This window comes from Herpailurus yagouaroundi, unplaced genomic scaffold (genome assembly GCF_014898765.1).
Source record: "Herpailurus yagouaroundi ecotype Mexico unplaced genomic scaffold, PumYag 194, whole genome shotgun sequence".
NCBI classification, from domain to species: domain Eukaryota; kingdom Metazoa; phylum Chordata; class Mammalia; order Carnivora; family Felidae; genus Herpailurus; species Herpailurus yagouaroundi.
Genome location: NW_024412425.1, coordinates 4100806 through 4121332, shown reverse-complemented (window position 1 = coordinate 4121332; position 20527 = coordinate 4100806). Strand labels below are relative to the sequence as shown.

The 20527-nt window shown below is 49.0% G+C and overlaps 1 protein-coding gene and 1 long non-coding RNA gene across 5 annotated transcripts; one reads left to right on the top strand and one right to left on the bottom strand.

Moving 5' to 3' along the window:
• Positions 1 to 6416: 6416 nt before the first annotated feature.
• LOC121011555 (uncharacterized) lies at positions 6417 to 10467 on the bottom strand. Its single transcript, XR_005781641.1, has 2 exons — positions 8730 to 10467; positions 6417 to 6890 (listed from the first exon to the last, which is right to left on the bottom strand). It is a non-coding gene; the product is annotated as an uncharacterized LOC121011555 (long non-coding RNA).
• A 29-nt stretch (positions 10468 to 10496) lies between these two features.
• On the top strand, positions 10497 to 19305 carry ZBTB32 (zinc finger and BTB domain containing 32). Of its 4 annotated transcripts, none has more exons than XM_040446087.1 (6): positions 10497 to 10604; positions 17094 to 18006; positions 18260 to 18333; positions 18444 to 18512; positions 18629 to 18790; positions 18969 to 19305. In XM_040446087.1, exons 2-6 carry the CDS (start codon positions 17126 to 17128, stop codon positions 19244 to 19246), a joined length of 1464 nt encoding a protein of 487 aa, XP_040302021.1. In that variant the 5' UTR covers positions 10497 to 10604; positions 17094 to 17125; the 3' UTR covers positions 19247 to 19305. The 4 variants fall into 4 exon arrangements, with proteins under 4 accessions (XP_040302021.1, XP_040302022.1, XP_040302020.1 ...); XM_040446088.1 differs by having other exon boundaries at positions 17027 to 18006; XM_040446086.1 differs by lacking the exon at positions 10497 to 10604 and adding an exon at positions 15824 to 15912 and having other exon boundaries at positions 17027 to 18006.
• The last annotated feature ends 1222 nt before the right edge of the window (positions 19306 to 20527 follow it).

Below are 20527 nucleotides of genomic sequence, written 5' to 3'. Positions count from 1 at the left end.
AAATAAACATTTTTTTTTTTTTAATTTGTAATGGTCAAAGAGGCTTTTTTGTTAGGGTGAAAAACGGCAAACAACCATCGGCAGGGGGTGGGTTGTACAACTCATGTTACATCCTTAGGCCGGATTCTCTGTGGCTGTTTAAGAAGAATGTAGAGGGAGGCGCCTGGGTGGCCCAGTCTGTTAAGCGCCCGACTTCGGCTCAGGCCACGATCTCACGGTTTGTGAGTTTGAGCCCCACCTGAGTCAGGATCTGTGCTGGTAGCTCAGAGCCTGGAGCCTGCTTCGGATTCTGTGTCTCCTTCGCTCTCTGCCCCTCCCCCGCTCGTGCTCTGTGTCTCTCAAAAATAAATAAAAACATTAAAAAAAGGAGAACTACATGAGCCAATATAGAAAAATGTCATCATGACATAAATAATTGGCAAGTATACATAAGGATGTTCATTACAGTGACCTAAATGAGCCTCTGTCGGGGACTGGTTAAGTTAGCTATGCTATGTCTATACTCTAGAATACCACACAGTAGTAAAAAATAATGTTTTAACGTGGAAAAATCTCCAAGAAATGCAGAGTAGAAAAATTTGCACATACAGTACTTTTATTCCTGTGGATAACATATTCAGGGCTGGGTCTTTTTAAAGAAATGGGTCAATGTTTTCAGAATGATGTTTAAAAGAATTTATAACCCTTCTACTTAAAGATTATAAAAATTTAGAAGTGGAAGCGTCCCATATTTCACGCCCCAGGAAATCATCACCCCTCCCCCAAATCTGGTCCATCCCCCCTGGACAATTGCTATTGACACATGATGAATGTCTTTTTTAGCTTTTCAACAGTTTATATAGACACATCTATAGATATTTATATAAGTGCACACACATTTAATGGAATCATGCTATAAAATATTGCTTTGTAACTTGCTTTCTTCACTTAACTATGTATTATGGTCACTTTCCATTCAGTATTTATGAATTCACCTCTTTTTTTTTTCTTTTTAGTGTTGCAATGCATTCCAGGGTTTAGATGTGTCATAGATCATCTTGTTATGTAAATAGGCAAGGAGCAGAACAGGAGGCATGATCTCATTTTTATAAAAATTATATATATTATATATATAATATATAGATCACACAGTATATATACACAGAATATATATACATATATAATAATGTGTACATATATAATATATATAATACATACTATATATATTAGAAATTATTTTTCAAAAACAAGAAAAGTGGTTTCTTTTTTTTTTTTAATTTTTTTTTCAATGTTTATTTATTTTTGGGACAGAGAGAGACAGAGCATGAACGGGGGAGGGGCAGAGAGAGAGGGAGACACAGAATCGGAAACAGGCTCCAGGCTCTGAGCCATCAGCCCAGAGCCCGACGCAGGGCTCGAACTCACGGACCGCGAGATCGTGACCTGGCTGAAGTGGGACGCTTAACCGACTGCGCCACCCAGGCGCCCCAAGAAAAGTGGTTTCTAAAATACTGAACAACATATCCAGAGCTTTAAAACCCCACATAGTTTGGAGCCTGGAGCCTGCTTTGGATTCCGTGTCTCCCTCTGTCTCTGCCCCTCCCCTGCTCATGCTCTGTCTGTCTCTCTCTCGAAAATAGGTAAACATTAAAAAAAAATTTTTTTAAACACCACATAGATGTGATACCCACCACATTTTAACTGCCCCGTGTTAACTGACCTACCTGGCTTTCCTGCAGGCTCTGGAATGAAAATTCTCCCCGATCCTGGGCACATATTTGACTGCCTTGTAAACATGTCAAGGAAAGGGGGGATTGCAGCCAAATCTACTGCTAGATGTAGGTGTGTCCTCATAAGCAAGTTCAGGGTGACCCGTCTGTGACTTGGATTCTCTGAGAGAGGCAAAGAGGCAGCGCCAGGTTCTCACAAGCCCCACTGAACTCTCTGAGCCTCAGTGTGCCCGTCTATGAAATGGGTGTTCTAACAGTCCCTACCTCAGGGCACAGGGCCCAATTCATTCTGAGTTCAGGAACTAATAGACCTTATTATTATGAATCAGGAATTTTCTCAATCCCGTGTAATCAGAATCGAGTGCAGAAATACACCATCTGCTGAGGCTGCTACCGTCTCTGATGAGTCCCAATTTCAAATGTTTGGGGTCCACCATGCTCAACGTACAGAAGCTGATTCACCAAAGTGACTCCCACACTTGTGCTTTAAACACTAAAGTCTTATTGGAAAATGCTTAGTGCTTTCGCGGCGGATATTCAACCCATGGGCTCAGCATACATTAGAGTTAATATACTTTTTAAAAACTTTCTTAATGTTTGTTTATTTTTGAGAGGGAGACGGAGCGCAAGTGGGGGAGGGCAGAGAGACAGGGAGACACAGAATCCAAAGCAGGCTCCAGGCTTTCAAATGTCTGCATAGAGCCCGACATGGGACTCGAACTCACGAACTGTGAGATCATGAACTTGAGCCAAAGTTGGACTCTTAACTGACTGAGCCACCCAATCACCCCAGAGTTAATATGCTTTTTTATCTGAAGAACTTTAAAAGAGGGTTTGTGGAATTAATGGAAATTGGTATGCATAAAATCAGTTTTTTTCCTTAAAAATCACATTGCAAAAGAATATTTAATGTCATGGGAAAATACTTGGGAAATTGTTCAATGCAGAAGATTACAAAAGAGCGTGCTGGGTGTGATCGCTTTTCTGATAAAAATATAAATATGTGCACGTTAGCGTTAAAATTGTACAACAGGGGCGCCTGGGTGGCTCAGTTAAGCATCCGGCTCAGGTCATGATCTCACGGTTGGTGGATTTGAACCCCGCGTCGTGCTCTGTGCTGACAGCTCGGAGCCTGGAGCCTGCTTCCGGGTCCGTGTCTCCCTCTCTCTGCCCCTCCCCCACTTGCACTCTGTCTCTCTCTCAAAAATAAACATTAAAAAATCAATAAATAAAATTGTAAAACAAAGTCTCCCAAAGGTTATCGTCGGTTACTAAGGAAGAGGAGAGACTTGCAGGGACTTTTAGTTCATTCCTTGGCTATTTTGGTATTTGCCAATATTCTATGATTATTGCTTGTCCTCCAAAAACAATAAACAAATGTTAAGAAAAACGTCACCATGGGACATGAGATGTGTATCAAGGAAAGAATGGCTCTGCGAAACATTTTCGAATTTTACCTAAACAGTTAAAACAGGCCAGGCCCTGCCAAATGCTGGGGCTGGGGGTTGCGCTGGCTTTGGAGAGGGCGGATAGGCAGGCTTCCACCTCTGTCCCACATCTGCCACCACCTTCCTTGGCTCCATCTGGTCACACGCCTGCAGAGTGTAGTTCACTCAGCCGGACTGGCAGCAGCGTGGCCTGTCCTAGGCAGGCCTCGGCCAGCAGAACAGGTTTGTCCGCCCTGGTCCCTCCGCTCACATGCCCACTCCTGTGGGTGAGAGGGAAGGAGAGAGACGTGAGGGCCGAGTGAGGCTCCCGGGGCCACCCAAGGGAGAGGTAGCCATTTGATGTTTCTTCTTACCACATCTCTACCTGACCACGTCTGTCCATGGCTTGATCCAGCCTCTAATCCTACTCGGCTCCCCAGTGTCCTCGGGATAACGTCCAGCACCTCTGCCTGGCACTGAAGGTCCCTTATGGCTTGTCTCCTTGCCACCTCCCCAGGCTTATCTCCATCTCCTGCCCCACTGGGTCAATGTTTCTTTCATCATCTGAGAGTATAGAATGGAAAGAACACACCATACAAGCCATCGGGCAGGCACACGCCTCTGTCTACACCCGCTGTGGTTTACATTCCTTACACGAGGGCAGATAAGCTTAGTCCCGAAAATGTAAAACTCTCACGCCTTTGACCACGTGATTCCACCTCTGGGAATCTATTCTGCATATGCACTCACAAGCGTGTGCAAAGATGCTCTGTACGAGAATAACCTAAAAGCAATCCCTGAAAAACAGCATAAATCATGTCAGAAAAGAAAAGGTTCTCTAATTCTCTTTTCACACCACGGAATACTATGCGGCTAGGTTTAGAGGGAGCCGCATTTATATTTGCTGATACGAAACCATCTCCAAGATATATTGTTTATTGATAAAAGCGCAAAGCCCAAAACTGAATATATGCTCAGTGCAAACTGTTATCCTAGATTGGAGCCTGGAAGACCAGATATATTAGTGGAAAAAATAGCACAATCCAAATAAAGTCTGAAGATTAATGGTAGTGTACCAACATTAATTTCTTCATTTTGATACATGTCCATGGCTATGTAATATGTTAACATTAGGGGAAACTGGGTAAAGGGCATACAAGAATTCTCTGTACTGTCTCTGCAACTTTTCTGCAAACTCAAAATTCTTCCAAAATAAAAAGTTTATTTGAAACAACTGAATGTATGTTTCTACATTTGTAGAACTCTAAAAAGGAGAAAAAAAAGGGAAACATTTGTGTATGCACAGGAAATGCCCTTGTATTTTTATGAGTAATTTTCCTTAATTCAGAAATGATTATCCACCGACAATTGATGAATATTTTTTAAATAATGTATATTCACGCTTGCATCATGAGTTTTTCAGAGTACCTACCTGACAAATGTCATTATTTGAAAATTTTTTTAATGTTTATTTTTGAGAGAGAGAGAGACAGAGACAAAGAATCCGAAACAGGCTCCAGGCTCTGAGCTGTCAACACAGAGCCCGTCGCGGGGCTCGAATCCACAAACCAGGAGATCATGACCTAAGCCGAAGTCGGGCACTCAACTGACTGAGCCACCCAGGCGCCCCTATTTGACATTTTTTATCTGTTGGCATTATTTCAAAATGTTTTCATTTTGGATTGCAGGAAGAAATTACACATGGCTGAGGACTGGAGTGAAAATAAGGAAATAGGGTGATTCACTAGAAACCAACTCACAAGATAAGATGTTCATGTTATCAAATGGACAACGCACTGAATTTATCAAAAATTCTTTAACTGGTGTTAAGTCCTGGGTATTCAAGGCACTGTAGAATTAGAAGACTCAAATTTTCCAGACCCAGTGAGAACCAATGTTATGCAGACAATGTCACTGATATCTTAAGACCCAGTTGGGGGCCCAGGAAGCTATGCTGAGGTAAGTTGCATCTGCCCCTGTCCTAGGTGGTATAATTGTTAATGACTCATTCATACATTCACATATTTATTGCTTGCCTAACATGTGCGCCAGGCACTGTTCTAGATCTGGGGACCCGGCAGGGAACAAATCAGACCTCAGTCTCTCCCTTTATAAAAGCTTACCTTTCAGAGGAGGAGATCAAGGAAACCAAGAAGGGAAACATACATGTCAGAGGATAGTAAGTGCTAGGTAGAAAAAGGAATTTTTAAAACTAGCAGGGAAGCGAGGCAAGGAGTGTCAGCACCAGATCCACATCCTGTCTGGATGTCTGAGTTTCTGGAGGTGTCATGGCTCCTCCCCTGGATTATTTCCCATTGTCCCACCACCACAATGTGGTGTGGAGGGTTGGAGAGAGCTCTGACTCACCATCCCCCGGGCACATGCCTGCCTTGGAGCAGGGATGGACTCAGCTCCACCCAATGGGCCTGCCCTGCCAGGGGGAAAGTTGGCTACCCAGGGCCAACTCAGGCTCTGAGCCTAGGGAAGGGTGAACAGACCATAGACACAGAAAGGACCACTATCCTCTCTCCCCATAAGCTGTCTCCTGATTATTCAGAGATAAATAACACTGAGAACTCAATGTTAGCCATTCTCTTGACTATCATTGTTATTAACATTTGGGGAGCCCATTAGTCACCGGGCCAATTTTTGATTGATTGCCTCTTAATTCCAATATTTATCAGCTGGCATGAGGTCAGGTCTTGTCAGTAGAGGGCGCTGGAGGGACACTGCAAGTTAGAGGCTTCTCTCCAGATTCCAGGGCTTTGTTCCAGTTGGCAATGGGCTGTGCCCAACAGGTGGCTGTTACTCCCCTCCCCCTTGTAGCTGGCCACCTCTAGCACCTCCTTGAGCCCAGCTAGGGATGCATCATTTAACCAAGAGAAGTATCGAAAATATGAAATAGAATCATGATTTCTCCCTTAATTGCCTATTCAGATGCTCTGCAAACGAAAATAGATGCAAAGCAGAGCAACTGGTTTTTGTTTGTTTGTTTGTTTTTTGAAAAGCCACTTTCAGTCCTACTAGGGGAAAAATGACCAAAAGGTCCCAGGCATTAAAGTTCATCTCATAAGGGGCACCTCCAAGGCTCAGTCGGTTATTAAGCAGCTGACTCCGGGTCAGGTCATGATCTCATTGTTCTTCAGTTCGAGCCCCGCCTCGGGCTCTGTGCTGACAGCTCAGAGCCTGGAGCCTGCTTTGGATTCTATGTCTTCCTCTCTCTGTTCCTCCCCCACTCATGCTCTGTCTCTCAAAAATAAATATTAAAAATTTTTTTAAAAAATAAGTTCATCTCATAAAAATTCGTTCAAAAAATCGAAGAAACCAGTCTGGAAACAGAAGGAATTTTTCAACTTTCAAGACCCAGAATCCAGGTAAGTGATATTTGTTGCCTAGAAACTACTCTGGTCCAGGGTATGTCAGTTAGCTTTTTTTTTAACCACCCGAAACACAGTGGCTTAAAATAATTATTATTTTGTAGCTCCTGATTCTTCTGGACCATTTGGGCTGAGCCCAGCCAGGCAGTTCAGTTCTCCAGTTGGTCTCACCTGGGCTGACTCTCGCAGCTGCAGTCAGCTAGTGACTGGGGGCTGTTTGGTCTGGGGTGGTTTCACTCACATGTATGGCTGGCTGGCAGTGGGTGTAGGTGGCTGGGGTAATGGCTCTGAACTGGGCCATGTGTCTACCGCAGGCCAGCCCAAGTTTGTTCACGTGGCAGGGCTTGCAGCATTGCCAGGAAGGGTTAAACCATTCTCTGTAAAAAAAAAAAAAAAGGGGGGGGGAAGGGGGGCACCTGGGTGGCTCAGTCGGTTGATTTCAGCTCAGGTCAAACATCTCGCAAAAATAAACATCTTGCAGTTTGTGGGTTTGAGCCCCGCATCGGGCTCTGCCAAGGAGCCTGCTTGGGATTCTGACTCCCTCTCTCTCTGCCTTTCCAGAGGCATTTAAACTTATGTTTAAATAAAAACAAAAACTTTGAAAAGTAATAAACACCTCCTCCTGCGACTTTGCGCGTGGTTCTTAGGAAATGCCAGCCCTCCTGAACATGGCCTACTGGGCCAGGCCCCGCCCACCACATCCAGCCTCACTCTCCCCTGCTTCCCCTGCTTCCCCTGCTCCCTCTCACTTTGCTCTCTCCATTCCAACAACAATGGACTTCGGGGCCATGCCTCCTCTCACCCCAGAGCTCTGGGACCTATCTGACCATTGCCCAGAAGACTCACCCTTCTCCTAGTCGTGTTAGTGATTATTTGGAAAATCTTACTTCAAGCATTCACTTCCTCCAGGAAGCCTTTCTTGAAAACCCTGGCCAGGTTAGCGTCCTGTTTTACTTTCTTAAAGTATCTCTCTTGTGATTTTTCTTCAGAGCACTTAGTATAGTTTTAAGTTTACTTGCAACCAATAACGATGGCCAACAATAGCCCATCAGCGCTTGCTCCATGCCAGGGGCTATTCTAAGAATATCAGGGGTGTCTATTCATTTGATTCTTATGAGGCACAGGAAGTGGAAGAAAATTGCTCAAGTTCACACAGTTGATAACTGGTACAGGCAGGACCCAAACCTGTCAGTCTGGTTCCCAGAGCTAACATCTTAACCATTCTGATGTGCCCCCTCCCTCTGAAGTAAGTAATTTGTCTCTCCCCTACCAAACTTCGAGGCCTTTAGTGGTAGATATTCTGTGTTACAGACTGAATTGTGTCCCCTCCAAAATTCCCATGTTGAAGCCCTAACCCACAACATGGCTGTATTTGGAGAGGGGTCCTTTAAGGAGGGAATTAAGGGTAAATGCGGTCATAAGGGTAGGGCCTTAATCCAATAGGACTATGTCTTAGTCTGCTCAGGCTGCCATAATAGAACACCATGGGCTGGGTAGCTTATAAACAACAGAAATCTATTTTTCTGGAGGCTGGGATGTCCCAGATCAAGGCACTGGTGGATCTGGTTCATGGATGACGGTCTACTTACTGAACATCTCATGGTAGAAGGGGCAAGGGAGATCTCTGGGGCCTTTTTTTATAAAGGCGCTAATCCTATTCATAAGGGCTCCACCCCCTGATGACCTAATCGCCTCTCAAAGCCCCCCCATCTCCAAATACCACATTGGGGATTAGGTTTCAATATGTGAACTGACACAAACAGTTTACTGACACAAAACAGTTTACATGGCACCTCATCAAAAGAGGAGACACAAGGAGTGTGCGTGCATAGGGGAAAGGCCATAGGAGGACACAGTGAGAAGGCAGACATCTGCAGGCCAAGGAGAGAATCCTCAGGAGAAACCAACTCTATTGGCAGTTTGATCTTGGACTTCCAGCCTCCAGAACTGTGGGGTGGGGAAAAAATTTCTTTTGTCTAAACGACTCCCTCGGGTGCCTGGGTGGCTCAGTCAGGTAAGCGGCTACTGTAGCTCAGGTCATGATCTCACAGTTCATGAGTTCGAGTCCCGCGTCCCGCTCTGTGCTGTCAGCACGGGGCCTGTTTCGGATCCTCTGTCTCGCTCTCTCTTTGCCCCTCCCCCGCTTGTGCTCGCTCTCTCTCTTTCTCAGAAATAAACATTAAAATTATCCTTTCCCAGAATGCAAATGCATTTACCTAAAAGTTTGAGGGCTTGAGCATATGTACTGAGTGAAGCCTTCAGGATCAGATCCTAGTCCAAAACCAAAACCCAAACACCTTCATGTATGGACGAGGTAAGCCAGGGCCAAGGTGATCACATCAGGCCCCACCCCACATCTACAAAATCAACCCTACTTAATCATAGTGTAGCTCGAATGCCGGACTCTCTAGAACAAGGTCGGAGTTCCAGCAATGCCGGCTTTCGCTGTGGGCGACAAATGACCCTTGGAGGTTAACCGGCAGAGTAATCTGCTCCCTCACAGGGTTATGTAGAAGGAGTCAGTGAGATGATGCACGCACAGCGGTACACCAAAAGGGCTCGGTGAGCGGGAGCTGCTGTTACTACTATTACAGCACCTGACTCTTCCAGCTTTTTGAGCGGTTTGCACCCGCCGGTCCGCCACTCGCCTCAGTCGGTCTCCATCCCGACTGGGAGCTGCAGCGACAGTCCCAGGTCCTCCTGCCCCCGTGTTCCCTCCCCAGTTCCTCAGCTAGCTACGGGGAAGTAGGCGCCAGACAACACTCCACCGAGCCCTGAAGCTGAAATTTGAAGCACAGGGACAGAACTCCAACTGCCGCCTGATAACCGTTGAGCTGGGCTCCCGCCTCCCGCCCCTCTGATCGATCAAAAGAGAAGAGGCAAGCCCCTGGACCAATCAGAAGTGGAACCGGTCGAACAATGCCCGCCTCCTGAAAGCGCCCTCGCTCCTCATTGGATGTGTCCCTGCGCGAACGCAAGGCTAAGCCACTTAGAAGAGAGTGGAGCCAGCCAATCAGCAGTGCAACCGCAGCCGAGCTCATGGAAGGAGAGAGGCAAGTAGTGCTCTCGGACTGGCGCCGTTCGCGCTAGTCGCCTGTCAGCACTACAGCCCTTCCTGGGTAGAACGCCAGCTGGCTGGGCTCTTAGCTCTGACCAACTTAATGGTGGGGCAAAGCAATGGGCCATTCTCTCTGGTGTGTTGGCTGGGGTGGGGTTGTGGGGCGGTCAGGGGAGGCTGGTACGTGAAGTACGCAGTTAACCCTGCCTCAGCTGACAGGCAATGAGCATTTGACCAATCACGGGTCAAGGCACTGCCCCTCTGGTGCCTTCCCTGCCCCCGCATACGTCCAGGTGAGGCAGGGGGCGTTCTGCAGCCAATCAGTAGTGAAGCAAGGCAAGAGGCAGGAAAGGGGAGCTGCCCACAGGCACCTGAATCCCGGCTGGCTCTTGAGGGCCTCCCAACCAATCACAGACATACATTTCATAGACTGTCAGGGGTTGAGAGAGAGAGATGAAAGGGTTTGCAACGAGAGCCACTCGTTGGCAAGACAGGAGCAAAGAACTGGTGGTATCCTGAGCCCTTGCAGAGGAAGATTCCAAGGCTGTTAGCGAAAGAGGTTCGGGGCCTAGTTTTTTCATAGGGGGACGGAGGAAGAGCAAATTCCGCAGCCAATTAGAAGGGGTGGGGGACGGGCTAGAGGATAAGATCTGTCTTAGAGACCTGAAACCTGAGTCCGCGGACCAATTAGACTCAAAGCCCTGCCACTCCGCACAGCAAGCAGGGCGGGAGGGAGCTTCGCAGCCAATCAGCGGTGGGTGCGAGGCTGGAGGGAGCAAGTGGAGCTGTCCTAGGTGCCGCCTAGGATGTTGAGAATGCTCAGTAGATGCGGTCCACACTGCAGCCAATCAGCGTCCGCCTCAGGGAGACAAGCGAGCTGTGCACGCGCCCAGGCTTCGAGCTCCTGAGCTGTGCACGCGCCCAGGCTTCGAGCTCCTGGCCTCACGCTCATCCTTACTTTCTAACGGACACTGGATCTTGCACTGCCCTCAGTGTATGTGAGGCTGTGGGAAGAAGAACAGGGTCTGAGTCAGTGAGTGCCATGGTTTTTCTTACACTTCTTCAGGCCTGAGCTGACCCAGGCAAAAGCTGGGGTGTGGGAGCTTGAGTGGTGGCTGTGAGGGTCAAGAATTGAGGACTGAGGGCTTTAGTCCCTGGAGACTTCCTTTGCCCTGGTGAGGCTGGGAACGGGGCCTCCTGGGCACCCTTGGACCCAGGCTGGGCAGAGGCTAGGCCAACATGCCCTATGAGTTGGTCCATGGTCCCTGAGGCTAGCTTATGAGGCAGTTGAAAGCCTTTTGGAGCTCTGCATGGTGTCATTGGCCATGAGGTATGGCCTCTGAACTGTGAGAGGTTGTCTGAGGTCTCTGGACTGAGTCTGGATCTGGTGACTTGGAAGGAGAGACCTGTGACTCTCCAGAGGTTGTTGGGAGTCACTGGCCAAAAGATGAAACTAATGTACACTTGAGAGGTTTTCTGGAGTCTTTGGATCCAGCCTGGGCTGAGAGTGAGTGTTGCCGGGGTTGAAAGCCTGATGAGAAGTTGTCAAAGGCTATTGCATCCAGGCTGTGCTGAGAATATGTGGTTGCAAGGCTTTGCCGGGGGTGGGGGGTGGGGGTGGGGGGGGGTGGGACGCGGCGGGGAGAGTTCGGGTCTCTGGACTCCAGCTTGAGGTGCTGTTGGCAGGTTTTCCAGTACCGGGTCCAGGTTAGACAACCTGGCTAGGAGGTTAGGCCCATGGTCTTCCGGAGGTTCTTGAGGAGGGAGTTTCTGAATCTCAGATACGTTGTTTGACCTCCATGAGATACTATTGCTATGTGATGTCTCTAGGAAAAAAACAGGATTGGGTAACGTTTAGAGCCTTTCGCTCCCTGTCCCCACTCTTCCCCAAACTCTGGTCATTCCCAGAAGATACCAGGCTATAAAAATGAGGCCAGATGCATAAGGAAGATGGATATTGTACCGGAGCATAGAAAGAGGTGTGTGAGACATCCTGCTCCTTAGGAAATCACCCAGGTTGTCTTTACAGAAAATCTTTTATACTTACGGGGCAGGGTGTTTATATCTAATTTCACTCAGCTGTTCAAATTCTACATGGTATTAAAGTTTTCAGAGTGCTTTCATGTACACCCAGAGTTCTTAAACCTTGGGTGAGGGAATGCAAGGAAGTGGTCTATGAGTGGATTTCAGGGGGGTTTGAACTCCTGGAAATCATAAGAAAAACTGTATGCATATTGTATTGGAGGGGGTGCAAGGCAGCCACACGGATGAGCAAGAAGCATCTAACCTGTCCAAGGACTGACCGCAGAGCAATCTGTGAATCCCTTGTCATTCACATGCAAAATGGTACGAGTATCTACAATTTTCTAGTGTAAACAGTTGATTCCATACCTTACAATTTTAAAAGGAATGGTGACCCCCTTAACTTACGAGGTTAAGAATCATTGGAATAAAGTAGGCTGCTGTATTATATACAGGGACCAGACAAGACTAGAAATGATGTCTTCTTTTCTTCCCAAACCTGGTGTTGGCACACACTTCAAGGCATTTCATATACTAGACTGCATGTCTGAGCTCAGTCTACCTACCAGGGCCTGGGGTGTGTACATCAATCACACAATTCACTCATGAGTATAGACCTGGGGTTGAGGGCCATGTAGGTCCTAGAAGTGGGCCATTTGGGTGAGGAGGTTCAGGGTTCCAAACTCCTAGAGCATGGCCTAGAATTGGAGGAACATATGTTCCAGGTGGGGTCTTCCTAGATGTCCTTGGGATCCTTAGCCTAAGGCGAGGGACACAGCCAGAGGGGGTCAGAGTGGGGCCTTTTGCCTGGGTTTAAGGAAATATTGGCATTCAGCTCTGGTCTTGAAGACAGCCCCTGTGAGGAAGTTGAGGGTCTCAGAAGAGTTAGCTCCATATTAGGGCTGAAAAAACAAAGGCCATCCAACAGGAAGGATGCAGTGGAACCTAAGTTTTTTTGTTTTTGTTTTTTCACTTTAGTCTAGTTCTTTTCCACTTAATCCACAAAAGATATACTATGATAGGGTCTCTATGGCCTAGATTCAGCTCACTGGCTATGATTATATCTGGTTCTTGAGTTATATGAAACATAGATTTGAAGGAAGAAAGAAACTAATTTATTCCGTGGTGTCTCTTCTCTGGTATATATTGGATGTACTTAACTAGAAAGAGTGGGCATTTGAAATTTTATGTAAGATTTAGATAATTGGTCTTAAATCTGTATGAAATGCTGTGGGGGAGTTTAACCACCTTAATTTGAAGAAAGAGTTGTGTTCCTGGAGAGTAGAAAGTTCATAGAATTTTTCTAATTTGAATCTTGTTTACCTTGGTTTTGGAGGTACTCAATATTTAAAATAAGTGAGATAGGGGCAACCAGGGTGGCTCAGTCAGTTAAGCATCTGACTCTTGACCTCAGCTCAGGTCTTGATCTCAGGGTTGTGAGTTCAAGCCCTGTGTTGGGCTCTGCACTGGGCACGAAGCCTACTTAAAACAAACAAACAAACAAACAAACAAATAAATAAAATTTTTAAAAGTGAGACAAAGAGAGAACATTTTCATGAAACAAGTAATCATACCTCTAACTGGCCTATTCTGATGGTTTAGCTTTAATTATATTTGAGGAGAATCCATACCTGTATTGCTGTGTTGACATTTTTATATAAAGCTGGATTGTACCTGCAGGGGCTTATGAAGGAGTTTATCATCAAGCCTATCAGTGAGAATAAAAAAATATCAGATTTTAAACTTTAGTTAGTAATGTGTTAGGACTGAGAGGCAAAAATCATACCTCATTTTCCCACATACTTCCTTCCAGTTATGCCCTACCTAATCTCTTCTACTCACTGTACCCTCTCCCAGGATGCAGGTTTGTGTCCTCAAAACTCATGGTTTCCTGTGTCCACCCCATAAGACAACTGCAAGTGATTTCTACAGAGTCAACCTGGGAAGTGGAAGCTGGACAAGAGTTTTGAGACTGTGATGGGAGACCTTTCAAAAATAGACAGTTAGCAGTGTCCCTACCCTTCCAAGTCAAAGGCAATTTATTCATGCTTCTGCTGTTACTGCTCAATGCAAGAAGTCTTGGGCTGTGTAGTCAAGAATGCAGGTAGAGAGAAGGGCCTGAAGTGTCACCAGCATAAGGGCTAAGGTGTAGAGGGCCCTGGAGATACCTCTAAGGAGGCGGTCTCTAAAAGGATATCCTTAGGTCGGGTAGACACCAGATGGGAGGCAAAATGAGGCTTCCCATTCTTGGGGGCTTTTGTTCACTGGATGGGGAATCTCCTTGCGCCTTCTCCTCCATGTTTCCCGGAAGCCTGCTGACACTCCTCGTCAGCTACAATTGGCTTACACAGAATTCTGCCCTTTGAGCACAGTTTCCAACATTCTTGATCATCAATGGGCAGATCATACCAGTGAGAGAGCTGAGTCATAGGCCCATGAAGTAGAGCTGGGAGGCAAGGGGTGATGATGTAATCGTCCAGACCCCTGTACCTTCCTTCTACATGTGGGGTTTCTCTCTCATGGCTTTCCCCACTTATTCCGTATCTCCAGGGATTGTATTTCTGTGTTGAAAAAAGGATGTTTTTCTCTGTATGCATACATATCAGGGATTGGTGCTTTTATATGTTCAGGCCAAGTGTCTTTAATATGGGTGTCTAAGGAGTCCCTGGGTGTGGTGGTATGAGGAGTTAGAAAGCTCAGAAATGGAAAATATTTAACGTTCAGAGTAGCACATGAATACAGCCTGTCCATTTGCATTTTCCCTTTCACTCTGACTCATCTTCCCCTCTCCCCACCCTATTATTGCCCTCCACCAGCCTCACCCATTGGCACACCCTGCCTGTATAGAAAGGATTAACATCTGCCTGCACCCAAGCTAGAACAAGAAGTAGAGGGAAGGTATGTTTGGTCTGGAGGGAGAAAGTAGAAGGCTGGTCTGAATATTTTGGGGTCCTGAACAAAAGAGGGAAACATGAGTTTAGAGACAGAATATTTGGGTCTAGGAGGGGACGAGGATCTAAGGGAGAAGCCCAGGGGGAACCAGACTCTGTCATGTCACCAGAGCAGCCTACCAGTGCCTGACTTGCACATCTTCCAGTTATTTACTGGGCATATACGATGCAGCAGGCACATACCATAAATGATCTCTCTACGTTTGTTGAAAGAATGAAAAATGTGCCACAGGATGGGAGATAATGGAATAATAAAAAACAGAAAAAGAAATTTGAGTCTCTCAGACCTCCTTTCCCCAGGTTAACAAGCACTAAAGTGTGAAAACAGGGGAAATCTCCTGAGAGCTTGACCCTTTTGGCAGGAAGTGAAAGAAACCCCAGGGTTATGATTTCAGAGAAATGTCATTTGTCATCAACCCAAGAAAAGGGAGTTTTCTCTTCGAAGACCACCGCAGGCCCTTCCTGGGGTTGCCCCCTTCAAAGCTTGATGGGAGAATCTGAGTCACTTGCACATTCAGTCCCCAGTGGTGGCCCAGATGACAGGGGTCATTTCCACAGAGCAGTTAAAGCTTCCCTAGTACTAAGTCAAGGCAAGGAAGGACGATGCATGCTTTTGGCCCTCTTTCACTCTCTCCTTGGAATCCAGATGTTTCAGCCCTTTTTATTTCTGAGGTAGTAGAAACAGCTTCCAGCTGCTAGAGCTCTACTGATGCTTCTCAGTAGCAGAATTAATACTATTTGAATGATGTGATGTACTGACAAACCACTTTCACATTTATCATGTCATTTTATCTTTATCCTCACCTCCAAATGCGGTAAGCAAAGGTTATCCCTATTTCATGGATGAGGTAACTGAGGCTCAGAGAGGCGACTTGCTCAAGGTGACTCAACTAGTAAATGGCAGAGATGAGACTCAAATGCAGGTCTGATTATTCCAAACTCCTTGTTGCCTCAAATGAACTTTTTTAAAAAAAGATTTTTATTTGATTTTTTTAAAGTACTCTCTACACCCAACACAGGGCTCGAACCTACAACCCAGAGATCCAGGGTAGCATGCTCTACCGACTGAGCCAGCTAGGCACCCCTCAGATGAACTTCTTTGACTCTAGAAGTTCACAAATGAAATAAGGAGACAGGGAGCCAGAATGTCTTGAATCTGGAAGTAGAGAGGGTGTTCTATCCTGGGGAGAGGGGAGTGAAGCAGAGCCAGGGTTATAAAACCACACCCCCTTGGGGGACTGTGGCAGACTGGTACTTGGGACACCCAATGGAAGACTGTGAGGTCAGGGGCGGGGCTAGCTCCAGGGGGGCCCCAGGAGCCCCAACAGCAGTTCAGAGCATGCGGTGTCCAGGAGGAAGCTACAACCGGTGAGTGGTTGCTTCTCCCCAGCTGAGACTTTCCTCCCATTACACCCCCTCTTCTGTTCACTTCTTGCCAATTAGTAGCCTTCTCCCCGAGGTGTCCAAGCAGTAATTCTCCCAATAAGGGTCCTTACTCACAGTGAGCCCACACTTAGGAATATGCCTGCTGAGACACTTAGGTCTGTTGATCTCTTAGTATCTCAGTTCCCAGTTCTCTTCTTCAAAGCCAACGTGGTAGTTTTGATATGTGATAAATTTCCACCTTGTTTGGACTCTATCTATTCCTTGCTTTTGGTTTGTGGGAAACAAAATTAAACCATCTCCCTACCCTAATCTGGAAAGGAAATACCTCCCCCTCTACCGTTCCCATTTCCCTTTCTCCCACTTCCTCAGGGGTCAAAACCTTCTCCAAAATCTCTCTCCATCCTTGAGTTGGGAACCATCTCTTCTGTGGCTTGTGCACCTGTTCTCTCAACCCACTGGAGGGGATTCTTTGGTCTCTTCTAGGTCCTTCTCTGAGGACATGTTCTAGAAGTTTCAGCCACAGGGAGATAATCTATTGATGCCTTTGAGCATGCCCTTCTGCAGCTATGACCTCAGTCTTGCTGCCCTTTCTGCCTCTCAGGACTACTCAACTTCATGTGATGGGCTTGGGGTGGGGGTGAGGGGGTGGCACGCTAGCTTTCTAAACTCTCCCGTGAAGCAGTGTCGTGCTCCATCCCTAATTGCCAGGGCTGACTGGGTCTTATGGTAATTTCTTTGTCTGGAAAGAAGACAGCCTGGCCTGCTCCAAGGTCTTTCCCCACAGAAAGGCTTGGAGTAGCATAAGTATCAACCTCTGCTATCTTTTAAGTCAGAGACTGCTAACTGACTGGACCCATCTTACACCAGCCTTAAACCCACCATTTGATATGGTTGCTAACTGCTTGGTCCTTACTCTTTTAAGTCCCGAATTTGGTCTAATTTCCATTCTCCTGCCATCCCCACCCTCATCCCTACCCCCTGGTCTGTTATGATTCTAGGTAAGCTCAGATCCTCTCTTGGGTTAGTTTATGTGCCTCATTCAGGACACAGAGAGCTCTGAACCTGCAACTCACTCTTTCTCCCCTCACCTCCACAGGCTTGAGAATATGCCGTTGCTCTCTTCCCTTTCCACCATGGACCCCACACTGTGGCCTTTCTTTCAGATCCTCTGAGATTGGTACCCAGGCAAGGCACGATGCCCTTGTTCCGGACAAGACTGCCTAGCCCCTACAGCTCTGATCGGCTGGTACGGCTAGCAGCCAGGCTCCGGCCAGCATTATGTGATACCCTGATCACTGTGGGGAGCCAGGAATTCCCTGCCCACAGCCTGGTGCTGGCAGGTGCGAGCCAGCAGCTGGGCCGTAGGGGCCGCTGGGCTCTGGTGAAAGGCATCAGCCCTTCTACCTTTGCCCAGCTTCTGTACTTTGTTTATGGGGAGACTGTAGAGCTGCAGCCGGGGGAACTGGGGCCCCTTGAGGAAGCGGCCAGGGCCTTGGGGGTGCAGTCCCTGGAAGACGCATGCAGGAGGGCTCGATGGGATGGGGTTAGAGAGCTGGGTCCAGGGCTGAGGGAACATCAGGAGGAGCCAGAGAAACCCACAAGGGATTCTGAAAGAGGACTGGGGGGACATGGAGAGCAGAGACCAGAAAAATGTGTTAGTGCTCGTAGAATAGAATGGGAGACACTGCATGAGCAAAGGCCACCAAGAGAGAGCCCTGAGAGAGCAGAACCACTGCAGGAGAGTGAAGGGGAGGAGATGAGATCAAAGGAGAAACTCAAGCAATCCCCTCTTGGCCATGGGGGAATAGATGGAAAGCAAGAAGTGATTATGTGGGTGACAGAGAGCCCAGGGAGTTCTGATGAAAGACTTCGGGAGTTCCCTGGCCCCCTTCCCCCACCAGGCTCCCTCCAAAACAGCGTCATTCCTAGGCCCTGGTGGGCTGAGACCCCTTGGTTCAGGGAGGGCCAGCCTGCCCTGTGGAGCATCCTGCTGTTGCCACCCAGATATGGCACTCCCTTCTCTCATAGCACCCCCATCACTGGAGCCTGGCAGGAGGTCTGGCCTCAGGACCAGAGGTGAGTGAAGAGCCTAGTGGAAGACCTCCCTGGCTGGGAGGGAGTGGCTCAGGATAGGCAGACAGTGATGGGTGGAAGGGGTACCACATCTCTTATCTCTACTGTACATTTCCTGAGCTGGTGATAGGACAAGAAGCTTTCATCACAGGGGAAGTCAAAGCCGAGCCCCTGAGGAGGACTCCGGACTCCTCTCTCCCCAGGATGGGTTTGGCCAGGTTTTGCCAAGGCTAACTCTTCCCCACCCCATCCCCAGGATCCCACTGTCCCTGAACCCTGAGAAAGGTCTCTGGAACCACAGCCAGTTGGCCTCCTCCAGTCCTGCCCCAGGTAAGCCCCTCAGTGACCTGTACAAATATTATAACATGCTCTCTCTCCTGAGGCTGGGGCTCCAGAAGTCCAGCTTGAGTAGGGCACCAACTTCACTCTGCTCTCTCCAGGTTCCCTCCCCCAGGGCTCCGAAAAGCTCAGCCCTGGGGACATGGAAGACTGTAATCAGAAGCACACAGGTGAGTAGGGTGAGGGCACCTTTGCCTTCAGTCCCACTGTACCTCCTGATGTCTTGCCTGGGAGTACCAGTGATCCAGCTCTGGGATTCCCAGCCATGCCTTTTCTGTCCCCACAGGTGCACTTGCAACCTGTGTGAGTCAGGTGAGCACAGCAGGCCCGCCTCGCCAACAACCTCCCCCACCCCCTCCTGCTCGGTCTCGGCCCTATTCTTGTTCTGTCTGTGGAAAGAGGTTCACACTCAAGCATCAGATGGAGACACACTACCGAGTCCACACAGGTATGGGCCCCCCGCCCTCGGTGAATTATCTGCTCCCTTACAAACTCCAGTCTGTCCCTGAGTCCTTCACCGGTTGCTTGGCTCCCACACAATTCCTTTGTCCAGTTGCCCAGATCACCCCCTAGGCCAGCCTCCGCCCCTTCTTTCCTTCACCGCCCTCCCCCTCCACTTGCCCTAGGAGAGAAGCCCTTTTCCTGCAGCCTATGTCCCCAGCGCTCCCGGGACTTCTCAGCCATGACCAAACACCTGCGGACGCATGGGGTCGCACCCTACCGCTGCCCTCTGTGCCGGGCGGGCTGCCCCAGCCTAGCCTCCATGCAGGCGCACATGCGCGGCCACTCGCCCAGCCAGCTCCCACCTGGATGGACCATTCGCTCCACATTCCTCTACTCCTCCTCTTCAAGGCCATCCCGGGCCTCGACTTCTCCCTGTAGATCCCCTTCCTCCACCACCTGACGGTGTCGGTACCTTCTCTGGCTTCATCCAACAATAAAATTAAATAATGAAAGACGGGCCGCCGGGCTGGATAGGCTTCTGACCCAGCACCGCAGGTACGGCAGCGTAGCACATTTGGCTCCAAGAAGCACTGCAGCAAGGGCGCCGAGACCTTCTCCCAGATGACCGCTGGCCCTATGAGCCTGGGCAAGCGAGTCCGTGTGGGGTGTGGGAAGTGAAGTCTGCACGAGTGAAAATTAACTGTGGGGGACTGGCGATCTCATCACCAAAAGAAAGAGTTTTCCTGTGCCCTCCTCTCAGGACAAGCCGAGTCCAGACTTCAGTCTGTGCGCAGGGGAGAGGGAAGGACAGCCTTGCCTCTTGTCCTGTAGCGGCCCCTGGTGGCCGAGCATCCACTGTCAGCGGGGCGGGGCGGGGAGCACCTCCATCTCCCGGGTCTATCAGTCCTCCCCCAGAGGTAGGGGCCCGCGAGGGCCGCGAAGTCCAGGCTGACTTAGCAGCAAGCCCTGTGGGGGAAGCCTGTGAGACACCAAGTTATTCGCCCCTTCCACAGCAAGCAACGGCGCGCAGGGTCTGAGTCTGGGACCCCCAGTCCACGGCTCGAGGAACGCGTGCTCTACCCTGCTTTCCGCCACCCGCCTCCACTCCTTGAGCACAGGGTCTGCAAAGCCGGGGTCTCTCAAGCACCTTCCCTCCATGCTGCGCAGAACGACCGCCGGGTCGCACCTCTGACACTAATCCTTTGCCGCGGCCCCTTTAGCAGCCCACGCCTCTTGCAGTCGCAAACTTCATTTCCCAGTGTCTTTGGGATTTCCCAGGGTCCGCAGCCACTGCACCCTGGGAGTGGTAGTTCGAGCGTGCCGCTGGCCTCTACAGAAACCATGGGAGGGGTCTGCGGCGAGAACCACACTTCCCGGCAGCGCCGGAGATGGCTTTCTGAACTATAGTCCCAGCTCTCGCGGCCCTAGCTCCCGGCGGAAGGAGCGAAGCGTCCGGACTACATTTCCCGGGGGCCCCTGCGCCTTACCCCTCTCGGGCCGCAACGCGGGGTCTATGCTCTTCAGGCGCGGTCTAAGGGTGACGGCCGACTGGTTTCGGACTCCCGCTCCCGTGGTGCCCCGCGCGTGGTCGGCCCAGCCCCCGGCTCCCGCTAGCCCCGCGGCGGCGCTGGTTGCTGTCGTGAGCCGCAGCCGCCCCGCCCCACCTCTCCCTCCCCTCCCCCCGGCCCTGCGCACGGGCCGCCCCTCCCCCCGCCTCCCCGGCCCCTCTCACGGTGCCAAG